The sequence below is a fragment of the Ruditapes philippinarum genome, unplaced genomic scaffold (assembly GCF_026571515.1).
Source record: "Ruditapes philippinarum isolate M1 unplaced genomic scaffold, ASM2657151v2 ctg105_1_1_1_1, whole genome shotgun sequence".
Classification (NCBI taxonomy): Eukaryota; Metazoa; Mollusca; class Bivalvia; order Venerida; family Veneridae; genus Ruditapes; species Ruditapes philippinarum.
Window position 1 is genome coordinate 507,561 of NW_026866838.1, and position 26,150 is coordinate 533,710.

General features: G+C 33.6%; 2 protein-coding genes across 3 annotated transcripts in view; one reads left to right on the forward strand and one right to left on the reverse strand.

Moving 5' to 3' along the window:
- LOC132733899 (uncharacterized) overlaps positions 1 to 22,467 on the reverse strand; it is a 39,112-nt gene extending 16,645 nt beyond the window's left edge. The window contains exons 1-2 of the mRNA XM_060720627.1: positions 21,827 to 22,467; positions 815 to 2,055 (exon numbers count right to left, since the gene is read on the reverse strand). Of these exons, the coding sequence (XP_060576610.1) occupies positions 815 to 1,845 (1,031 nt within the window). The 5' untranslated portion in view covers positions 1,846 to 2,055; positions 21,827 to 22,467. The remainder of the gene's footprint in view (positions 1 to 814; positions 2,056 to 21,826) is intronic.
- On the forward strand, positions 3,091 to 11,452 carry LOC132733873 (uncharacterized). Of its 2 annotated transcripts, none has more exons than XM_060720598.1 (2): positions 3,091 to 3,230; positions 9,114 to 11,452. In XM_060720598.1, exon 2 carries the CDS (start codon positions 9,115 to 9,117, stop codon positions 11,206 to 11,208), a length of 2,094 nt encoding a protein of 697 aa, XP_060576581.1. In that variant the 5' UTR covers positions 3,091 to 3,230; position 9,114; the 3' UTR covers positions 11,209 to 11,452. The 2 variants fall into 2 exon arrangements, with proteins under 2 accessions (XP_060576581.1, XP_060576582.1); XM_060720599.1 differs by lacking the exon at positions 3,091 to 3,230 and adding an exon at positions 4,308 to 4,370.
- Positions 22,468 to 26,150: the final 3,683 nt, after the last annotated feature.

The following is a 26,150-nucleotide window of genomic DNA, read 5'->3' on the forward strand; positions in this document are numbered from 1 at the left end:
ATCTCAAAGAATAGAATGATGTTATCCGGAACTATACAGATATTCAGCAGGTACAAACTTTACCATTTATATATATAATTGCTCCACCGTGCACTACCTGTCACAATAGATTGGTCAACCTGTTCCGAAGCTGTAAAAGTAAAAGTTTGTTTGTACCTACAGATAAGCTCGGCAAACCCGAATATTCTGAATTCTGGATTTAGTCTATCGTTTCTAAATTCAAAGATGGACGAGTCAATTTTGTACAAAATGGCTTCAGTAAGTCTGATGATTATAAGCTTTATTGTCAGTGACAGTCTAAGGAATGATTCTACAGGTCCCACTCTCCCCACCAAGAGAGGACTTCAAAATGCTTTATATATATTAATCTGAAGTAATAACTTTGCTAATCTTCCAAAACTTTGAATTCCAAGGTGCTCAAGTTCAAAGTCATGCTGACAATTTTTCAAAAAAAAAGTTTCATGGCTCTAGTAGTTATAATTTTGGGGTTACACATGACACATGACATAAGTCTTAAAATGCTGTTACTTATAATCAAGGGAAAAGTTCAGATGATGATCTCAAATTAGTTTGCATAATTATAGCCTCAAGTTCACATGTTGACAAATCTTTTAAGAAAGTTTTATGACTCAAGCTTGGCTACACAAACCAGTCTACTAACGGACAACAGGACAGTCAGTGTGAAAGCAGGACAGACAGACAAGAGCAAAGCTTTATGTCCAGTCACAAAGTGCTGCAGGCATATATGTACCTTGGCTGGATTAATAAATTAGATTTACAAGCAATAACGACAAAACTTGACAAATTTTCTCACCTTGACGTCAGCTGCGACTTTATTGAGCTGTCCGCAGAATCACCCCAGGAGACTGATTTCCTCAAAGAATCACTTCTAGAAAGCACTGGTGTATCACCACGCGGAGGTTTACCCGAATTCATCATGCTCTGACTGTACTTGACAGCTCGCCTCGATTTCTGATGGTCATTTCTCCGCAAAAGGTTCGTCGAATTGCACACAATTAGAAGAAAGTTTTCAGCAAAGGAGTGTTCTCGTCGAGCTAGTTCCACTAAAGGAGATTCTGAGTCGGACAAATCAGGTGCGCGTAAACTGCCGACCTTTAGTATAGCTGCACTAAGAGATGTCATGCTACCGGTGGCAGTATGATAATCTGAGGTGTCTTTATCAGCTCGTTCATTAACGTGACTAGATTCCTCTGTCCATACAAAGTTTGGTAATTTTCCTGAATAAAGAAGTTTCACAAATTCGTGATTTGTCGTAAAAAATCGGTGTGTTTCCAGAGCTGCATATCTTGACCTCTCATTGGCAATTATACTTAGCACCCTCGAAAACGGAATAGCTTTAACGTGTTCTCCGATATTCGCTACAGAGTTTGTAGAATCTGGACTTAAAGCACTTATATGTTGAGTACAAAAAGATTTTAGGCCTATTTTAGAGGTAGATGAATGATTGTCATGTTGTAATCCATTTATAATTCGGTTCAGATCTTCAAGACCACGTGTTATATTCCATATCATTTCATGCGTTAAGGCGTCCACATTTCCGTGAGCAAAAACTTGTAAACCTATCTGAACAAACTTTTCGAGCCACCATATAGCTTTGTTTTGTAAATGTATCAATGATAATTTTATACGGTCGAGCTGAAAATGTAATGAACCGAGAACCGGTTGCAGCCACCGATTTGTGTGCAGTTTTTGTTTTATACATTTCCAATGACCTATTAAAGTTCGTAAATCTTCACATAAAGCATTAAGGCAGAAAATTTTACTAACGGGAAATTCATCGACACAATCATGCGTAATTTTATATAAAATTTTATGCTCCTCCATAACTTATTGCTGTAAATCACGCACAAATGTGATTGATAATTTTAGCCGATACAAACAGTCTCTCATGAGTTCCACGCGAGCTCGTTCCTCTAATGTCTGACGTAGGTTAACATATCGCCGTCCAATCTGGGTCGAGTGCCGACAGTGAGTGAAGCTAGAACCTCCATGATCCGGTCCTCTTCTTGCTATGTGATATCCTGGTTCCAATACCTTTAAGATAAACAGATTGCATTTCTTCAGTGATTTTAATCATAACCTCAGCATTAAACTTTTTCAAATCATTCAATATATAAAAAAAATTAGACTATTGAACATAACTACAACAATACTTGTATTTATTTTACCACATGACCACTGGTCACTTTTCTTACATTGCAATCACTATTTAGCTGAAATGGTGTGCCATTTGATCAGTTAGGATGATTATGTTAATGTTTGTTTGGTTGGTAAGATTTTATGCAGTTAATAATTTAACACATATTTTGGTTATCATTTTTTATATTATTTTAATTAATATCTGATTAAAAGATTGAACAATAATGAATGATTAATGATTTCTCTTTGACAGCCTTTATATGAATATTAAGCTAGTCTTTATATGTGTATTAAGCTAGTCATGTGTGGTCAATTTTTCACTTGCAATAACACAACAAGAAGACAATTAATTTAACAACCTATAAATAATTCTTCAACCACTGGGCCAAAGCTAAAATTACATCACTGGTAGATATTTTACTATTGCCCTACAGTCTCACTTACATCCTGGCAGAGCCCCGGTAGACGTCCGGGGTGATCAGGGAACGACCGGGGTACGACCGGGAACAACCAGAGTACATCCGCAACTCTGTCAGCAACGTCCGGGATGATTTGGGCACATCCCACTTTCGACCCCGGATGGAATAAAATATTTAATATCACCGGGGTTTTTCAGGATGATCTGGGAAGTATAGCTAATTGCCGGCTTCATCCTTAGCTCTGCTGGGAACAACCGGGTAACACAGGGGAAGCACCGTAGCTCTGCCCGCACAAACCGAGAATGATCCGGGGTATGATATAGCTGGTAGAGCTAACCTAATCAATGAGATCTTATAATCTACCTACAAAGTTTCATGTTGAGACCTCTTATAGTTAAAGAGTTATGTCCCAGACAAAGTTCAAAGTGTAAAAATTAACAAACTTATCAAAGGGAGATAAAAATGTCAGAAATAAACTAACTGCACAATAGAGTTATCTTCATAAGAGGAAGTTAAAAATAAATCCAGAGAAACCTAATACTCTAATTGTTGTTAGCAACTGGGAAATTCCTGAAGTGTTTTGTTTTGTTTTTAAATATTGAAAATCTAATGACTTCATGTCTTTAATCTTCTGCAGATATAAACAAACAGGTAATAATTTAATGATTATTGTATACTACTGACAAGTTTCATTAAAATTTATTTCAAAAAGAGGTAAAAGTTTTGTATTTGATTAAAGATTATATGCTATGCTCAATTTTGAATTTGTGACCATACTTGAACTGCATCTACAAGGAACAATACCAACGGAAGGATAATAATCAGCACTCAAAAAATATTTACAGCGGTTAAAAAGTTATGGAACGGACACAAAATGTAGACTTTTTATTATGAAATGAAGATTTTTTAACATTTGACCTTTAAGTGTGACTTTGACCTTGGGGTAGCAACCCAATTTTTGCGCTCTGCACATCATCTCATTATGGTGATCAATTTTGGCAAGTTATTTTAAAAAAATTCAGCTGTGTTAAAGTTGTGGGAGGGGATTAATCAGATTAAAAGTTTTAAAAGGGAATATAAAAAAACGGGAAATTTTTTCCTTTAATTAAAACCCTTAAAATACACTTCTTTTTTTTTGGGAAAAAATAAGGGTGTTGTTTCAATATTTTAAACAGGGTGTCACCTTGTTTTAAAATTGTTGTTTTTTATTGTTTTTTTTATTTATTAAATTTTTAAGTTTGTAAAGTTTTAGTATGAATAAATAAATTTCCCCTTTAAAAAGAAAATGTTTTTCAAATTTGAATTTTTTCTTAAAAATATTTTACACTTTTGTATTAACATACAAAAACATGAATCTGAAAGGGTGTTGAATAATTTTTTTTTAACCCCAGAAATGAAAAGCCCAAAATATTTTTAGGTATGTATACCCTAATCTTTTCCCAGTTTTACAGCTAAAGAAAATTAAAAGGGTTTGGGTTAATTTAAAAAAGGCAGATCATAATTTAATTGTGAAGAATAATACAAATTATCTTGTATAAATATCTTGTGTCAATCAGTTTTCATCATCAAAGGGAGGTGTTAAAATCAATGTAATTAAAAATACAAATAAAAAAAAAACATTTTGACTTCGTTTTAAAATCAATTTTAATCAACACTTAAGTCAGGAGTATTAAGTCTGTATTCATTAAAAGGTTTACAAAGTTTTACTTTTTTTGTTTATATCTGCAGAAGATTAAAGATCATGAGGTCACTATTTTAAAGCGAAACAAAATTTTGAGAATTTTTTCAAATGTTTATATCTATAGGATCTTTGGTTTTCTGAAATAATTTTACTTTCTCTTTTAATTATAAGAAGATAACACTGTTCTACAATCACTTGATCAACAAAAATCATGTTAAAAAAAACAATTTTGTTAAACATATTATTATACACTGCTTATAAAACAACAAAACGTAATAGATAAATATTTTTATCAAAAAATTCTATGAAGGAAAATTTATCCATTTCGATGGCTGAACGCAACACTGGTCTAACTTGATTTTTTTTCAAAAATGACTTTTTTGCATTTTTTAGTCTAATTGCATGAAATACATCAGTAAATAAAATATTAAAAATATTTGTGAAATTTTATGGGTTTTATTTACCACTTGGCATTTTGCTCTATCTCAAATGTGATTATAACTTAAATGCAACAGAGAGCTAACTCAAGTTAGAACTGTGTTGCATTTATCAAAATTTACTTATTGGATGATAACACTGTACTAACTCTAGTTAGCAGAGTGTTGCTGTTTAATTTCAATACAATAAAAATTAGTATTGTTATATTTGCAGATATTAAGTTAGGTCTGGCATATTCATAAATACTTATTTCTACATTTTACCCATTTTTTTTGCCCAAATTGCAGAATTGTAAAATCCAAGGCTCTTAATTAATTCTATTTTGTGTTTAATAAGTTTAAAATTGCTATATTATCTCTACATAGTCATAATTATAAGATTGAAATAAAAAATAATAGTAAATTAACCTTTCAAAAAGATTCATTATAATATTCAAATCATATAATTCACTGTTGATGAAAATTATTTACAAGACAATTTGTGTTGTTTTTTGTTGTTGTTTTTAATCATAGTGATCTATTAATTTTTTTAAGATTTTATTATTATTTAATACAATTTACTCCTAATTCTTAAAGGGACTCCAATTTTGGCATCATGGGACTTGAAATATATTTTCGAGATTTATGTACAATTTGATGACGGTCTGGACAAATAAACTTGTGGTGTTAAAACTTTCAGATTATTATTTATTAAGTTTTTTCCAGAGCAGTTATGTGAACTATAAAAAATGACCCGAATATTGAAAAGCATATGAGTACAGCTTTAAACTCAAATTTAGATACTAATAGAACCATGATAAAATTTTCAATTTCATGTTAAGAATAATTTCTTTATATCTCTTGTGTATTTTTGTTTATGTGGCCCGAGTTGATTCATTTCAGAAATTCAAATCTTAAGTTTTTACGCTTTTGGACCTCAGTGAAGTTTCTTTAAGTATCTGTATGTACAAGGCTTGTAATCATTTAAATAAAACTTTTGGTTGGTTGGTTTTACAGCACCAACACAATTGAGGTCCTATGTATCAGATAGGATTATCTAATCTGTTAATTCCGGTGCTAGTAAAACATGTTCTTACATCCCCATGTAAAACAAGTCAAATGCTTATTAAAGAAGTCATTCCCAAGCGCCTTTTTATGAATGAATTGCTTTTCTACGTCATATGCTACTATAAGGGAAAAGTGCTAAATGAAAGTATTAGTAATCATCATTTTCTTTACGAAATATCACTAATATGTAATATGCGAGAAAAAAATCAAACACAAGCTGTTGTCAAGACAGGGAATATCTAGTCTTGGGTAACTGTGTAGCGGAAACTCTGCAGTCTCTTTACCACCATAAAAATTACCCTCAAGTTAAGATATTTCCAGTCTGTACTGGCAGCCCGGTGTAAATTCCTTATAGGCCAACCTCGGACGTTAACAAACATGAAAGCAGCAGAACTTGAGTACTTGAGGTCTTCCTCCACTGGAAAGCTGGAGTTTTGCCATATGACCTCTACTGTGTAAGTGCAACATAAAACCCAACAAGAAAAGAAATGTTTAAGAAAAAAGTGAGGATAATGCTGGTGATATATTATATTTAGTGGGGCCAATGCTGATAAAGGGGATAATGCTGGTGATATGAGGGCTAGTTGGGACAATCCTGGTGATATGATAGTAAAATGGGGACAATGCTGGTGATATGAGGGTTAGTTGGGACAATGCTGGTGATATCATAGCAATTGGGGACAATGCTGATGATATGAGGGTTAGTTGGGACAATGCTGGTGATATCATAGTAAATGGGGACAATGCTGATGATATGAGGGTTAGTTGGGACAATGCTGATATCATAGTAAATGGGGACAATGCTGATGATATGAGGGTTAGTTGGGACAATGCTGGTGATATCATAGTTAATGGGGACAATGCTGATGATATGAGGGTTAGTTGGGACAATGCTGGTGATATCATAGTAAATGGGGACAATGCTGGAGATATGAGAGTTAGTTTGGACAATGCTGGTGATATCATAGTAAATGGTGACAATGTTGGTGATATCATAGTAAATGGTGACAATGCTGGTGATATCATAGTAAATGGGGACAATGCTGGAGATATGAGAGTTAGTTTGGACAATGCTGGTGATATCATAGTAAATGGGGACAGTGCTGGTGATATCATAGTAAATGGGGACAGTGCTGATGATATCATAGTAAATGGGGATAATACCGATATGAGGGCTAGTTGGAACAATGCTGGTGATATCATAGTAAATGGGGACAATGCTGATGATATCATAGTAAATGGGGATAATACTGATGATATGAGGGCTAGTTGGGACAATGCTGGTGATATCATAGTAAATGGGGACAATGCTGGTGATATCATAGTTAATGGGGACAATGATGGAGATATCATAGTAAATGGGGATACTGCTGGTGATATGAGGGCTAGTTGGGACAATGCTGGAGATATGAGGGTTAGTTTGGACAATGCTGGTGATATCATAGTAAATGGAGACAATGCTGGTGATATCATAGTAAATGGGGACAATGCTGGTGATATCATAGTAAATGGGGACAATGCTGGTGATATCATAGTAAATGGGGACAATGCTGGTGATATGAGGGTTAGTTGGGATCATATTGATGATGGGACAATGCTGATGATAATATAGTTAGTGGGGACAATTCTAGTAATATTATAACTAGTGGGGACAATGCTGGTGATATTATAGTTAGTTGGGACAATGCTGGTATTATAAAGATTAGAGGGGACAATTCTGTGATTATTATAGTTAGTTGGGGCAATGCTGGTATTATAAGGGTTAGTGGGGACATTACTGGTGATATTATAGTTAATAGTGAGGGCAATGTTGGTATTATAAGGGTAGTGGGGACAATATTGGTGATATAATTATAGTTAGAGGGGAATATGCTGAGGATGACAATGCTGATGATAAAAGTGTGATTGATGACAATACTGATGTAATGAGGTCTAATTTGGTGGCAATGCTGCTTATATGATGGTGAGGAAGATAGTGGGGGTGAGATGAGTATTCAGAATAGTAATGTTTGGTTAATAAGGGCTAGTGGAGACAATGCTGTTTATATAAGAGCTGAGGATGGTGATTATGTAATAAAAAATGCTGTCAATCATTTTGAAGGTGAAATTAGGGTTTTTGATATCATTATGCTGGTGATCGTCAGTGCTGGCAAGTGGAGAATGGTTAAAATGATAGTTTATGTAATATAGAAAATAGTTATTAAATGGGGAAAAATATGTTTATGTAATATAGAAAAAAGTTATTAAATGGGGAAAATATTAGATAAAAAAGTAAGAATGATGATGGATAAAAGAGAAATGCAATGAATTACTGTAATAGGAATATGGGAAAAAATTATGTTTAAAAATCTGACAAAAAATTGAATATAACAGATAATGAGAAAGGAAGGTGGACAAAACTATAGATACAAATGCCATGCCGATAACTTTAGTTTATGCAAAATGTTCCTAAAGTTAACATTTTTCTTGAAATTCTGACGACATAAATAAACTTGAAAATATAAATGAAGATCGAATAGGCAAAAATTAGTTTCATTTTGAATAATATTGCCTGTGTTTTTAGAATTACAAGTTTTATATACATGCTTCTATTTTTCAGTTATGAGTATGTGCTTCAATTTTAATGTTACATTGAATTATGATTAATGTAAAAATCTTATCTTGTCTACAAAACATTCATTCCGAAACTGAAACTTTATAATTAGATTTTTTTCTAAAATATTTTTTATGTGATAAAACAACTGACTTTTAAGATTGTCTGATTTCTAGTAATGTTTTGCAAAAGATGTCAATTTTGTATAAATTAACATGTCGGTTTCCATAGAAAGTTGTTTTCTTTTAAAATAATACTAAAATATGGTTATAGTTACAGCTTTTTTCTATTATATCATCCTATTTTTTCAAACATAGCACTTATTTATTATTCTTTTGGCCTTATTGAACTCATTTTGTAAATGCAACATAGGGCTATGTCAAGTTAGACCAGTTTTGCTGAAAATTTATCATTGAAATTTGGTGATTTATAAATGGAAAACTGATCTAACTCATATCTTTTCAAATATCTTTTTTATTTAACAATATTAATTTATGAAACTCCTTTTAACTAAAATTTTAACTTATATGGATATAAAAATCAAAAAATAGTAACAAAAATTTTCAATTTATAGAATTAATTAAATTTTTATAGCCTCCTTGAAATTTTGTAATAATCAAGTTAGACCAGTGTTGCGTTCAGCAATCGATTTAACAATAAAAAAGTCTGATTGTGGTGATCTTAAATAGAAATTCAGCAAAGAAGTAAAGAAATTACATATGTCAGAAACTTAATAATATTTTAAAACATTAATGACATCAATATAATATTTTCAGAATGTATCAAGTACCAGATTACAACCAGACTGTGTCAATGAAGCTATCAGAGGTTCTGGCTGATATAGGTGTTGATGAGAGAATAGTGATGAAAACGAGAAGATCATGGCTTCTGATAGAATCAATAACAAATATAACTTACCAACTACGTGATGGAAATTGTTTAACATACTTTTTTGGGAGTCAATCAGAAGGTACAACTACAAAAGGAATGCAATCAGACCTAGATCAACTATATTGCAATAAAGCACTCCCTATGATACAAGACTGGAGTGACTGGATACCTGGTTTATATAATCTATTGATGATTCAAGATAATTCTGTATCTCCTGGATATTGTTTACTTCAAGTGCTGAGACCTGATGCTCCTCTTCCTTTTGATGGTGAATCTGATCAATTCTTATTCAAAGACAGAACAGGAAAATTATTTTTAAAGAATTATATAGTACATGTAACTTTGTTAAATATAAAACGTGAAATACATGGGCCAGCAGGTGTACTACAAAGACATCCAGGCTACTTTGATAATGATTTTGTGTTAGCTCTACATTGTACAACATGGCCACAACAAGCTAGACAATGGTTGGATCAGCAAGGTGAAGGTCAATGGCCATCTGCTGAAATGAAACAATATTGCAGCAGAACTGGATGCTTTGTTGTTGGTGTTGGATGTAGTGGCAGTGAACATGAGCAACTTGAATGGAGAATATCAACATCTTTAGCAGAAAGGTGTTTAATGTTCAACCTGAATATTACACAGATTCGCTGTTATGTCTTGATGAAAATTATTTTAAAAACATTTATAAATCCATTGTTTAAAGATGTTATTTCAAGTTTTATGTGTAAAACTGTACTCTTCCATTGTATTTCCAATACACATTCTAACATCTGGAGAGAAAATAACTTACTTTCTTGTCTATCACTGTGTTTATATCTCCTGTACAACAATATCATTAATGAAAATTGTCCACATTTTATCATACCTGGGAACAATTTAATGAGGGGGAAAATTTCACCTGCAGTCAAACCATATATCCTGGAAATATTAAGCAATATCATCAACAGTGAAGGAGTGGCACTACTTGGGATTAAATGTGATGATCTTGGTTCCAGGCTTCATCTTAAGTTTAATAACTTATGTACAATCAAGACAAGTGACATTATTTCAGGAACACTATTATTTAATCTAGCTAAACATATATATATGACACTGAAAGAAATTAATTATCATCTTAAGGACAGTAGTCCTAATGAAGCTGTAGAAATATTAAAGAACTATGTATCGAAGACAATCAACGGTCAATATGAAGGATTGGATAAGACAGCCAGTAATCTCATAGCTCCAATTTATTGTACAACACTTGGATCTGTCCTGGCTTCACTAAACATCTATCATTACAACACTGTATCAGCAGATGCCCTCAAACTCATCTCACTTGGTCTGAATACAGATGTTGCATCAAGTAAACTGAAACTAGCTTCAATCTTATACTGTGTTCAAGAAATACAAAAAGCTGACTCAGTACTCAGTGAGATTGAAAGAAGATATGATCTACAAATTGTTGAGCCTGTCTGTAGTTGTCATGATTTTGAGAAAAAAACACCAAGACAAGGATTCTTTAAATTATGTGACATTCATAATGAAGAAATCTTACAGTATACAACAGCATCATGTGTTATATTTCTGCAATGTGAAATTCACTGTGTACCAAATGAACTCAGATATGAAATGTTTAGATCTACACAAGAGGACAGAATGTTTCGTACAGAAGAAGACAACAAATGGATGGATTGTGCTGTGGTGGATTCCCTCCCTTACCTCTACTTTCTACAATACAAAGTTTACAGCCATCTTGGAAGACATGACCAGAAACAAGCTGCTCTCTTCAAACTTATCAGAACCATAAAAGAGGAACCAAACCTTGGACATCGGGAAACAGCTCTAAATATTCTCGGAAAATGCATGGAACAAGAAGGTAGAGCAGGAGACGCTTTTCAGTGTTATTCAATGTCACTTAATATAAGGGGGAGAAACAATGCTGCAAAGATTCATATCGCCACACTCTTATCTGTACTGATAAATGCAAGGAGATAAAAGGTATGCAAAATATGTGGAAATGACTAAAGCAAGACAGTGAGACAAATGAGTGGTAGCTACAAGCTAGATTGTGACAGCAACATTCGTGCTCAACATCATTTTTTATTTTTCAAATAGCAAATTTATTGTCATAAGAAACACTTTTTGATACATATGTGTATGTCATCCATAAGTCCATATATGAAAGAGATAAAGCAAACTGTCATATAGTCTGGTTTTCATGTCTGATTGTTGATATTTCAAAGTTGATATTTCAAAGTAAGATAATAACTTCACTTTTGTATTGATATGTCTGATTCTCATCATTTTGGTACTATTCATTATCTTCACATGAAATAATCAGTAATTGCTCATTTATCATCATCTATTGAACTCATTTTTACAAATATCTTTATTCCTTAAATTTTCCTAAAATGTTTTTCGAAGCTGCCATGTTATAGGTTAGTACATAATAATATCCATATTTTCGTACTTTAAATAATTGAAGCATATTTAGCTTTACTGCATAATATGTATTTGTAATTTGTATCAACAATTGTTGAAGAAATTAACTTTTATGGTTTAGTTTTGTAAAAGAAGATGGTACTATTTCTTCGTTAATTTATGTAGTTGACTTGAGTACCTGTAAATAAATCCTGTCAATTTACCATAATTGTTTCTATTCATTTTAATTTGTTACCATTAGTGTTAATTTTCAACAAATTGATTAAATCAAATTTTGTATGTTCACTTTGTACTCATTTAAGGATCATTGGGATTCCTGACCAATTTTGATTGGCTTAAATCTAAGTGAAATCTGATTACTCGAGAATCCTATCCTAATTTTCTAAATCGCTCAAAGGTTATAAATACATTTTATGTAGAGCGTCACTTCCCAATTGGTCAGGAAACAGCAAATGATGTTGAAAGACGCCTTTATTGTCAGGGAACAGCAAATGATGTTGAAAGACGCCATTATTGTCAGGGAACAGCAAATGATGTTGAAAGACCCCATAATATTTAAATTCTATCAGATAGTCAATACAAGATCTTAATAAGTTACAATTTCCTAAATGTCAGTTCAGTAATTATGATTAAACAATAGCCATGAATCCTGAGGGTCATTTTGACTAAGTTTTACCCACTTCAAAGTCAAATCCCTGTGATTTTAACAAAACTTGTCCTGGCCCCATGTTCACAAAGATTTAAGGATCAGGATCAAGATCAGGATCAAATCTAACAAGGGTGCCATAGTCACAAAATACGCCCGTTTACGAAAGCTTTAGATGGAGATGGGGGCATTATGGATAAGTGTTATCTAGCAAGCAAGTTTTTATTCTTGGCACTGGGTTGTTAAATGAACCTTAAAACAAATCAGTAGGGAAGATATGCACAGAATGTGTGACCTTGACCTTGGTCGCAGGGACCTGAATTTTATGCACGGCACTCAGCCTCACAATGATGAACATTTGTACCAAATTATATTGAAATCCCTCTATGCATGTAGAAGTTTTGCTCCAGACAAGCGTTTTTCTATGAGCTCTAACTGTGACCTACACCTTTGACCGAGAGACTTGGTTCATGTGCAGGGCACTACGTCTCATGGTGGTGAACAATTCTATAAAGTAACATTAAAATTCCTCCATGCATGTAGAAAATATGCTCCGGACAACATCTGGATATTTAATCATCTCCAGTGACCTTGACCTTGCAAATATTAACCTAAATTAAATGTGTCACACCTGTAGTCATGATAATAACCATTTGTGCTACAATCCATCAATAAATGATGACTAAATGGTCCCTATACACATCTTTAAATTTTTATCTGAACTTTGACCTCTATGTGTAACCTTGACTTTGGCCGCAGGGATCTGAATTTTGCGTGCGACACTCAGCCTCACAATGGTGAACATTTGTGCCAAGTTATATTGAAATCCCCCTATGAATGTAGAAGTTTTGCTCCGGACAAGCGTTTTTCAATGAGCTCTAAGTGTGACCTTGACCTTTGACCTGGAGACCTGGATCATGCATGGAGCAATACATATCATGGTGGTGAACATTTCCATAAAGTATTATAAGAATTCTTCCATACATGTAGGAGATATGCTCCAGACAAAATCTGGATATTTCACCATCTTTAGTGACCTTGACCTTGCATATATTGACCTAAAGTACATGTGTCACAGCCATAGTTATGATAATGACCATTTGTGTTACAATCCCTCAATAAATGATGATTAAATCATCCCTACACACATCTTCATATTTTTATTTAAACTTTGACCTCTATGTGTGAGTACCGCTCAAGCCGGTGCTAGGGGGCGTGAGGGATGTTGCACTTATTCATTATCCCTCATGTACAGACTCAATCAAACCGAGTCTGCAATTCTTATGTTATTTTGTTGTGATTAATGCTTCCGAGGGATCACTTTGTTTCCAGAATTTTGTACTTCACAACAGCAGGTGTCAAGTGCCGTGTGGCAGCCGTAAAAAGTTGCCCCGTACTTCACTTCAGTGTGTTGTTATATTTTCTGGTCCTTCGGGATCATTGATGCAACACTATAAAGTGTGTTGAGAATTGAGTACCGCTCAAGCCGGTGCTAGGGGGCGTGAGGGGATGTTGCACTTATTCATTATCCTCATGTACAGACTCAATCAAACCGAGTCTGCAATTCTTATGTTATTTTGTTGTGATTAATGCTTCCGAGGGATCACTTTGTTTCCAGAATTTTGTACTTCACAACAGCAGGTGTCAAGTGCCGTGTGGCAGCCGTAAAAAGTTGCCCCGTACTTCACTTCAGTGTTGTTATATTTTCTGGTCCTTCGGGATCATTGATGCCAACACTATAAAGTGTTGAGAATTGAGTACCGCTCAAGCCGGTGCTAGGGGGCGTGAGGGATGTTGCACTTATTCATTATCCCTCATGTACAGACTCAATCAAACCGAGTCTGCAATTCTTATGTTATTTTGTTGTGATTAATGCTTCCGAGGGATCACTTTGTTTCCAGAATTTTGATCTTGGCTGCAGGGACCTGAATTTTGTGCGCGACACTCCGCCTCACAATGGTGAACATTTGTGCCAAGTTATATTGAAATCCCTCTATGCATGTGGAAGTTTTGCTCCGGACAAGCGTTTTTCAATGAGCTCTAAGTGTGACCTTGACCTTTGACCTAGAGACCTAGTTCATGTGCATGACATGGCTTCTCATAATGGTGAACATTTCTATGAAATTTCATTAAAATCCCTCCATGCGTGTAGGAGATATGCTCCGGACAAAATCTGGATATTTCATCATCTTTAGTGACCTTGACCTTGTATATATTGACCTGAATTATATGTATCACAGCCATAGTCTTGATAATGACCATTTGTGTTACAATCCCTCAATAAATGATGACTAAATGGTCCATATACACATCTTCATATTTTTATCTGAACTTTGACCTCTATGTGTGACCTTGACCTTGGCCGCAAGGACCTGAATCTTGCGCGCGACACTCCGCCTCACAATGGTGAACATTTGTGCCAAGTTATATTGAAATCCCTCTATACATGTGGAAGTTTTGCTCCGGACAAGCATTTTTCAATGAGCTCTAAGTGTGACCTTGACCTTTGACCTAGAGACCTGGTTCATGTGCGCGACACTGCTCCTCATAGTGGTGAACATTTCTATGAAGTTTCATTAAAATCCCTCCATACATGTAGGAGATATGCTCCGGACAAAATTGGACGCCGCCCGCCCGCCCGCCAGGGGCGTTCCCATAATACGTCCCGTTTTTCAAATGGGCGTATAAAAACTCAAATATTCTCCATTGTTAATCCTCATAGAATAATATTCAATATTAACATGAAAAAACTGGACTTGAAATAGCATGTTTATTAAATTTTAGAATAAATTTATTGTTATTTTGCAAGATATGGGCATTTACAGGTGATCCAAATATTTATCTTGATCCTTAAATTGATTTTTATTTTGATCTGATTATTTTTGTATTTGTTTTGTTATTCATCAATTTTATCCCAAAATAGGTTTGTTTCTTTGCAAAACAGCAATTGTTTACATTTTGAATATATACCATTTAATTCTTGCAAATAACCATCAAAGTTAATGGTCAATGTTTGTGACAAATAAACATATGAAGACTTCTTAACATATAGACAAAAGGAATTATGCTCTCCAAAAATATTTCCTGTATTTGAATACTATGAAGTATACAAAATAAAGTACACAAAATGTATTAAAGAAAATGTAAGTTATTTATTTGAACTTTAACCTGTAAGAGCTGAAAGTAATCAGCCTTTGCCATCTTTATTGAGCCAGGGAAGAACAAGCAATCAAAGAAGAAAGAGAGGAAAGAGTTTGCCCCTATACCAACCTAGAATATGGTCTGCACATGAATTTAAACATAAAGCGACGCCCCTGAAAATAATTGTTTGATGGGCTACAAAACCTTAATTCTCTAAAATGCTTTGGTATTGTCATTTATATAATATGGCCACAGGATAAAACGTTGTAGATACCAGTGATTTTTTTCACTGTATTTTACAGGCAAATAAAGGCTGTTTCCCCTAGCCAAAAATAGGTATATTTTCCCCTAAAAATGCTAATATTTTCCCCTAAAATGCCTCATGCTCTTCCTTACCAGAACCATGACTTAACAGCATCTGACTTAATCAGCTAGAAGACAGAAATATGTCCCTACAGATAGCCTCTGCTATGTACCATGCATGTTAAATTGAATTGAAATTAATTTTTTTCACAAGAACCGGTTGAACCGGGTGATGCTCCCCGAGAAGGTTTTGGACACAGGAAAGTATAAAAAAAATGAACAAAGGGCAAAAAATCCAAAGTTAGGCAAGGCAGAGTTATGTTTTTTTTGCACTGCACTTTATATTCAATAAGATCTATCTATCTATAAAGTTTCGTGATGATATCTCTTATAGTTTCAGAGTTATGTCCCGGGTAAAATTCAAAGTGTAAAAATGAACAAAGTGCAATAACTTCAAAATAAGACAAGGCTGCATTTCTAAAGGTTCTTTAACAATGCACTTCTACTCAATGAGATCTATCTACCTACAGAGTTTCATGTTGATATCTGTTACGTCCCGGACAAAGTTCAAAATGTAAAAATAAACAAAGGGCAATTATTACAAGAAAAGCTGATAGACAGGTGAAAGGATGGACTGACATAGCAGCGACTATATGCTCATCCTTCGGGGGGCATAACGAAAATTATGTATATGTATACTGTAACCCAATTTATATTCGCGAATACAAATTTTCGCGTTTTGCCGAGGTCGGACATATTCGCGAATATTAATTTCCGCGTTTTCTTGATTTCCGAAAAAAAAATATTCGCGGATTGGAAAGTCCGATGGGGCCGTAAAATCCATTAGCCGACTATTAATCTTCAATAACTGAGGTCATTATTGGTGTCTTAAATAGGATTAACAATACGCTAACCTTATATTATATTGGTAAGTGAACTGTGATCACAATTCAGCAAAACATTTTCTCTATATATGTACATGTACGCATCGTTCGTCTTCATTTCTAAACATGCCGTTAAAAGGGTGGTTGATAAAAAATAAACCCTCAGAAAAAATACCTTCTCCAATCAGGGATCGAACCCACGCCGAGAAAATTATGTTATACGAGTCCGCAATCTAACCAACTGAGCTAGACAGGCTGTTAAATTTGACTGGTAAAAATCGATACTAGTATGAAACCATCTTGTATTTCACTGTTTGTAATTATGTACACCCAATACCCTTTTGTGATGCTCGATAGGTTTATACCACCTTTGTCTAACAATTATTTTATAGGATCCAAAAAACAATAGCCTTTTGTGATGCTCAATAGTTTTCCCACTTTTGTCAAACGATTTATTCAAACAAAAATTTTATAGGGTCCAAACAAGTAGCTTTGCATGAACAACGTCTAAAATAAAAATTTCTCTCCAATTTATTCGCGAAATCGTGCGGACTTATTCGCGCAAACAAATATTCGCGCTTCGTGGCCATCCGCGAATAAAGCGAATATTAATTGGTCGCGAATATTCGTTGGGTTACAGTATGTAATAATTTTCCTGTGTTTTTAATCCACCGGAATTCTACCAAGGCTCTGCCTGGATCGACCGTGGCTCTGCCTGGGTAAACCTGGTCTCTGCCGGCGTAATCCGGGAACCACACTGGGGAAGCGCCGGCATGAACCGTATCTTCACCTGGGCTCTGCCTGGATGGTCCGTATCACTTCCTTGGTGGTTAGTTGGGAATTACCGTAGTAACTAGTGGTAAGTGTGACTGCAACAATAATTTCACCCAGGATCATCCCCGATCATCTCAATAATTTACCGGGGTGGTCCTGGGCTCAGCTGGGAGTAAGTGAGACTGCAGCATAAGAATCAAAGTATATATTGGGGAGGGACAGAGACTCTCTCAAAATTAGGCTACCAAATTAATGAAATTAATTTTTCTAATATTACTCTCAATGCTCTCAAATAATATTTGATGTTTCCTTACTGTCAATAAACCATCACACAGTCCACTGAACAGATTAACTTATATTAAATTATTCATCAGCAACTCAATAAAACATGAAATTATTTCCCTATGGATGGCAATTAAAATCATTAATATTGCTATTTTGTATCATATTTTGTACTCATATTTTGTACCATTTTCATCAAATATATATCTAAAACACTATTAGTGCATCACTTTTACCATTGGGGTTTAAACTATATTTTGTCAAACGAAATGCTTCCATTTTTCAAATTTGTTGAATCTAGTTTGATACATTTCATCAGGACCAACTATCTTTTAAAACAGTGTATCCATCGGACATGTACTGCCAAGGGTGTAAAGATTCAAAATACATTGTATAATTTTAATTTAGTGCAATTTAAGTCCTAATTATAATTTAGTGCTTTTTAAGTCTGCATTAATTCCCTTAAATTTATTGCTAAACAGTGCATGTTAAGAAAGGACCAACTTTACTTGTCCCCTAATAGGGAACACAGCTTCCCATACATAGTTTATTTATTCTTTTACTTAAATTAGACATATTCAGTAAGAATTTAATATATTTCAATAAATTTCTGTGATTAAGTGTTTTACTCAAGAATGAGCACAGTATTTCTTTAAAGAAGAAAGGTTTTACATATAGAATAAAGAAAAGAATCTCTATGCATGTTTTATAAATCTAAGTGGACACTTTAAGGAATCTCAACTGTTTCTACATTATATCAAAGTCTAGACAAATTAAGATTTTTTTTTTTATTGAATTGATTCCAATATTCAAAATAACGTTTTTTTTCTAAAACAGAAATCAAGCACAGTGATAACCCATTTCCTAATTCAGTCAAAAATGAAAACACAATTGCCAAATAAAATAATTCAATTTACAATATATAATGAGGATGCAATCCATCATATTAATGTTCTCAAATATTTATTTCATTCCATAACAATCAAGATTATTCCAGACGAAAAAAAGTAAGAAAAAAAATAAGAACAATATTCTGGGAAAAACCTATTTATTGGTAAATAAACCCACCCAGTAATTGTCTGTGTATGAGCGACAATGCTACATTCTGTTTCCATGGTAACCAGAAATCAAATTGCATCAATCATACTGTTTCATAACATTATATAGAACAACAGTGTTATCAAAGTGTTGAGATACAAAATAATTTATGTATGCTGGAAATTTTCAATCTAATCTTAAAACAAGGCCATGAAATTATTCAATCAAGTCTTTTCCAGCCAAACAAACAAGCCAAAAAATTTTTGGAAATATTTAATCTAATCTAATAAATGGCCAAAAAACATGTTTCTGTTAAAAACCATAAATAAATTTTACAACACCTACAATAAATAGATTTTTAAATATCTAAAACTAGAAATGTGCCCATCAGGCACAGATCCCCCCCCCCCCCCACTCCCATTTTCCACTGTTTTGTCATTCTACAGACGGACAAGTGCAAATCTAAATGATGCATAGATAGCTAGCAATATCAGGTCATTAACATAAAGGCCCATCTGCTTATTTATCTGATTATATTCTCTAACTGCTTCAAAAATAAACTGTCAATGAATTCAAATTTACATGACCTTGGCATATAATTACTACATAGACCTTTTCAAGTAATTTCACAAGTCCTTTTGATTTTTCTATATAGAATATTTTTTCTTTATTTTATAGAAGGTTACTTACTCTGGTTCAGAATCACCATAAACTTACATTATTTGTTTTGGCCTTTATTTAGATAATACTTATAACCGATTTTCTTAGAATTTAGAAACTGATGTAATAGAAACAAGAAACATGGCAATGCCATGAAACCAGGTTTTCAATTATCACCATTGTAGATAAATATGTTGTATTTGAAATACAAATACAAGCAACAAACAATGTAACTATGTGCAATGTAAAACATGAATAATGTAGGAGGAATTGCCACTGAAGAAGTGTTCCACTATAATATTATGTATAAGGAAAAAAACAAAGGGCCATAATTAGGTCAAAAACTATCCAATCACAAAACCCCCAATATGTGCCAGGGTGCTTGATGACAAAGCTTCTGTGAAAGTTTGAACAAAATCCGTTGAGAAATGTAGGGACGAGTTCAGCACAGAAGAATTTGTTCACTATAATTATATTGATAATTCTGTATAATGAAAAACAAGTTACAAAGTAGACATGAAATAATATATCATATCTTTTTTAAATTACCTCCAAAGATGATATGACCTTTGACTGCCAAATCAAGTTAAAATCATGTAAACAGGATTTTCAATGTTAATGTCACTGTGACCTTGACCTTGGAGCAGCCATGCGGAACATGCGTTCTGCACGTCATCTTTGATGTGGTAAACATTTGTCTGAAGTTTCATCAAAATTCTTCAAAGGGTTGAAGAGTTACAGAGCGGACAGGATTTTCAATGTTAATATCACTGTGACCTTGACCTTGAGCCAGCCATGCGGGAACATGCCGTTCTGCACGTCATCTTGATGTGGGTAAACATTTGTCTGGGAAGTTTCATCAAAATTCTTCAAAGGGTTGAAGAGTTACAGAGCGGACAGGATTTTCAATGTTAATGTCACTGTGACCTTGACCTTGGAGCCAGCCATGCGGAACATGCGTTCTGCACGTCATCTTGATGTGGTAAAACATTTGTCTGAAGTTTCATCAAAATTCTTCAAAGGGTTGAAGAGTTACAGAGCGGACACAATTTCGTTTGACGCCCCCGCCCGCCCGCCCATCCGCCCAGGCCGCCAATCCGCCCGCCATACCCCAATCTAATAACCAGGATTTTCAAAATTGAAAACCTGGAAACAAGGGTGGTCCTACATTTTCCTTGGATCTTATACATTTTTGACATAAAACAGGTGTTTATTAAGTCTGGAACAGTACAAGCTGCTGTGGAGTTTGCATTTATGTTTACGACTTTGGATGGTGCGAATATAAAATTTTAGATCAAAAATTTCTGAAACGAAGTTTGCAGCAATAAATTCTGATTGTCTACTTAACAACAATTGCATCTACAAATGTACCTTTGTAGATAACAGGGCTCCAGATAATTTTTTAGGGCAATGAGTATTTACTCATTGATTTTGTTGTGAATGAGTAAAACTTGAAATCTGAAATTTGGCAGGAGTATTTTTACTCCTTAAAATGTATGTAAAAGAGTAAAACATTTATTATGCTTCCATGTTTATTGCATTATCATACTTGTAATACAAGATATGTCAAAGTCATTTCTTTTGCTTTTTGGACTTCCTTGGTTTACAATCTTGCATTTCCAAACGGCATACGTTTTATCTGAACCTGAGGCATGTTTCTGTTGCTCATACGTGGCAGCGCTAATTATTTCATTAATTATAACCTTAACCGATTTTTTTCGGCATAAAATACGAGTCAATCGTTTTAACTTTTGACAGCGACATTGTACCGGATGTTTATGAAATTGTGTTAATTCCACCACCTTACTATACATACGATACCATCCGATGATAGTCGGAACTACAGGAAGTTTCCGTTAGACCTTGCAAAGCATTCATACGAAGTTAATTCCACCACCATACTATACATACGATAACAACCGATGATGGTCGGAACTACAGGAAGTTACCGGTAGACGCTTGCAAAGCGTTCAGACGAAATTAAAAATAAGATAATCACCGAGTTTACTTTCGGTTACGTTTACGCGAAAGAAATGTTGCTAATGCGTAACCTGAATTTTGTGTGCGTTTTCATACGCTTAAATTTTGTTTTGAATGCGTAAACGTGTTATTTCCATGCGTAATTTACGCGTATACGCATCTTATCTGGAGCCCTGAGATAATATTGAACATTCATTCAAACACCACTGAAGTTTCAGGAAGAAATTTTATTAATTCCCAAGTCTAAATCTCAATGTAAAGTATATCTTGGCATGTAATTTGCAGAATTTCTGAATAGTCCCGCTTATATTTATGGAACTATTTACAATCAATTTTTGGCGCATCAAGATTAAAATTTCAAGTTTAGTTAGCCAACAGTATATAGCCTGTTCAGGCAGCAACTGGAATGGTAAAAATTATCTGCTGGCCAAAAAGCCGCTACAAACATATAAACTTTGTGTACCTGAAAGCATCTCCGCAGGCATTTAACAGCTTCTTCCCCATCATTCTCATTGAATGATTTAACCTGGCACGGATCATCATCCTGGTGATTGTCCCTGTCGTAAAGATACCCAGATATTCCTGCACCGATGTCATGGAATTCCACAGAACTCCGAGCATTCGCAATTTGCCCTTGGAGTGGAGGAAGGTTGGATAAGTCCATTTCTTTATAGCTCACCAAATGCTTTTCAAATCAGATTCCTTCAATAACATCATTGCATACTTGAATGTTCTACCATCTTCTTTTAAGCCCTGGCTGAAAAATATAGAGAAAATTAATTGTACATCAATTTATAAGAGCTCTGCATGTTAAAGCATTATAGAATCTACTACTAATTTATGCTGTCATAAGATTTTTTGTATTTCGCACCAACACAGTAAAGGTCATATGGCGACTTTCATACTTTACTGGTGAAGACAGACCTTAGGCACAAACAGGCACCTGATTAGAACTACCAACGTTCTGTAAGCCAGCTGAATACTTTCCTCACAAGAAAGAATCTAAAGTCCCTGTCGATTATGTTGACTCGGACCAACATTTTACAAACCTATGTCTAGCTCTTGACAAAGATTTTACACTTAGTGTTACAATGACCTTGACCTTTGACCTTTGATCTAACAATATATTGAGGTCACCAACAGTCTATGGACAATGTTACAAACAAGTTTCACAAACTTTCACTAATTCTTTCTCAGATAATTGATTATTAGAAAGGGTTATGAACTATTTCAAGTGCCAATGTGACCTTGACCTATGACCTAATGACTTGATAATCAATTACATGTAGGACCGTCTACTGGCCATGAGCAATGCCAAGATAAAGTTTCACTATGACCATGACCTTTGACCTATTAAAATTGGATCATCTACTGGCCATGATTATCCTAAAATATAAATTCCTACATTGTATGAAGACAGGAGACTCAAGTTATTAAATGGACAAAGATGTGGCTAATGGATCGATGGATAGACAGACAAGCACATAACACGAATATTACCAAGTGATATACAAAATAATCACTACAAATGTATATTGGTGTCACCATCAAATTCATACCATGCAATAGATACATCCTATTTTCTTCCTATTTTCTATAAATAAATGAACAAAAACACAATGACATTTAATAATAAGAATTTATTTTTCAGAGACCAACTTTCATCTAACTGTATATTGTATTTGAAATAAAAAATAATTGATTTTAAAAGCTAATCAACCAAAAAAAAACTCATTAAACTTGTATCTATAAACTGTAACCTACATGCCATAAAGAATTAAGCTAAAGCTATGGATGAAAAAGTTAACTTTATTGCAGTAGAAAAATAGACTTACTTTGAAGTACCAGTAATTACTATTACTGCATGCAACCCCAGCTCATTATCACCATATAAAATATAGATGGCAGAAATGTTTTCCCTGACATGTCAAAGTCAGAGTTTATTGATTGGAAGAACATTATTATTACCAGTAACCTCCACTACATAACGTTTCCATTAAAAGTGACATAATTTGTTCCATTAAATGTAACATTATCATTTAGCAGACTTTTGTACATGTACTTGTACTTTGATCATACCATTAAAAAAAACCCTCCTTGTCTCATGTAAGAATATTTTATTTCTTCTTTTCTTTCTTTCTTTCTTTCTTTCTTTTTTTTTTTGAATTTTAAGCCCTAAAAGTGGGTTGCCTTATCCCTCAATTTAGAGCCAAGGTCAGATTGCAGTGGGGATTTTTTTTCTGGCCCATTTTAATGACTGATAATTACTTCATGATCCCAATGCCAAAAAGTCAAATTACTACTTTGTTTACATTTTTCTACTTTTATGACAAGCAAATTCATATTCAACACTACTTTTTTCTGTCTGTTGGTAAGCATCTTACAATGCTGTAAAAACCTTTATTTAAACACCATAAATCACATGTTTGACCTAGTTTCTAAAGAATGAAAACATTTTTTATAGTCTCCAAGGCATAATGTGCCTTTAAATCATTTTTTTTTTTTACTTAAAATACTTCAAATCAAATATGGACAATGCAAAATTCAACACAAAATATGTCCCTTATTCAAAGAGTCAGTTAAGTAATAGAAAGAGCACCGAAACACGAGGTTATCTGATTTGTACGAGGGGGCGTAGCCCCCGAGTATTAATCAGATTACCAAGTGTTTTGGTGTTCTTTCTCTTTTGTATCATAGTCAAACATAAAAACACGTTCCCTGTTGTCACAAAATGAAACCCCGGCAAAAATGAACCAATGAACAAATATCTGAATATGATATATCTGTCGCTTTCCCTTTCTCTGCCGTCACAATATGTAAACCCCGGCAAAAATGAGCCAATCAATGGGCATGCTCTGGAGTGCAGGTAACTAATATCCGCACTCCAGTTAACGCACTGTGCATGAATATGTATACGATTTAACCCTGAAACATTTTCAACAGAAAGGTCTCCAAACTATGATACAATAAAGGGTTAAATAACTACCGGTATTTATTGACCATATTAATTAATATACGCTGTACATTGTACTGATAAACTACCGTACCTTTAATTGAGATAAAGAACGTCAATTCTTTCTTGATGAAAACAATTGATTTAACATCGCTATTCTCATTGTCGATAACAAAAAACCTTTAAATTGCCGGTAGAAATTGTATTGATTTAGAACTCTGTAGACAGAACTAGTCAATTGTAAAATAGTATTACTTACGCATAACTGCCTTTAGTTAGCTTATTAAAGTATAATGAGTTATTTAAATACAATGTGGTTACTTCAAAACATGAAGCAAAAACATTGAATGATAGAGTTATTTACAATCATATAGAAAAAAAGCTTGCAAATAGTTTTTTATATCTTTTAAGCCATAACAAATTTTAAAATAAATATTTTTATTGGGTAAAATGGGTTTTAACAGTTTAGCAGTGATTAATGGTACATTATACTGATTGCGAAATTTACAAAAATGTATTTCCCATGCAGGTGATTTCTTTAAGTTCTATTTTAAAATTTAAACAATGTGCAATTCTGACCTCATGTTCAATTGTTGATTGAAAAGCGTTTCGACGCATTTCATTTTGGTTATTTTCACAATTAGAATAATTTTCCTTGAACTGAAAATTTGCACACATAAAAGTTACTGATCTCTACCTTCATCAAATAGAACATTAATCATGAAAAATTATTTCCAGTCCTGCCTTGTCAAAAAACCTCAGTGGTGTCCCTTTTAGTTAATAAATCTGTTTAAACTAATAATTGAGTAAGGGTCCTAACTAAATCAATAACCAGTCACTACAAAATATACATTAAAAAAATTCTACATATATACTACAAATTTCAATCATTCTACCACCTTTACAAATTCAAATAGTTTTATACATTAAACATTTTGTATCCATACAAAACAAATCTTAATGCCTCATTTCTATTTATAAGATCTCCATCCATCACTACATAAAAACGTTATCAATAAAATTTCAATTGAAAATTTGTACTAAAATTAAAGCACAATTTTGCTCATTTTTTTCATATTCAAATAATTTAATCCATTAAACAAAACTCAGCTGCAAAAATACACACCTCAGTAAAAACAGACCTTGAAAGGTTTAATTTAAATATTTTTCTTTTACAGGATTAAATTGACCCAATTAAACAAAAGTACATGAAATATTCAAAGCATTACAAATGAGACCAAAGAACTTGCTCTCACAGAATATTTTAAAAACCTATATTGGCCTTGAAAGTTTAAATAACCTATCCCAGCGTGGTTAAACATTAGCCCCGTAAGAAATTAAATATTGTAAGAAGTTAAATATTGGGCAATATTTTATTAAGGTTAAAGAGATCATACCTTAAAATATGAATTACCAATTTCCAAAAATGAAATTTCATGCTCGATATTTGCTTATCCAAAATTTTAAGCCTTTATACAAAGCAAAAGAAACTGTTAGAGCTTGTAAATTAAGTATGTAGGTAAACAAATATGTGATTGTGAAAATTTTCAAGGTGAAAACTGAACAAGTGTTTGTGTTTAAACAATAAACAATCAATCTTTGAGTGTGTAAACTTAAAATGCTGTTAAATAAATTTATAGAAGGTAACTTTATATCATTTATAAACATGTCAATTAACAAGAGCTGTCGGTAGGACAGCACGCTCGACTATTCTATGTGCTTGATAGTATGACCCTCCAATTATGACCCTAAGTGCATGTGTAAAGTTTCAAGTAAATATCTTTGAAGACCTTTAACCTTTAGCAATTCTAAGTTTCAAAGGGGCAAATAATTC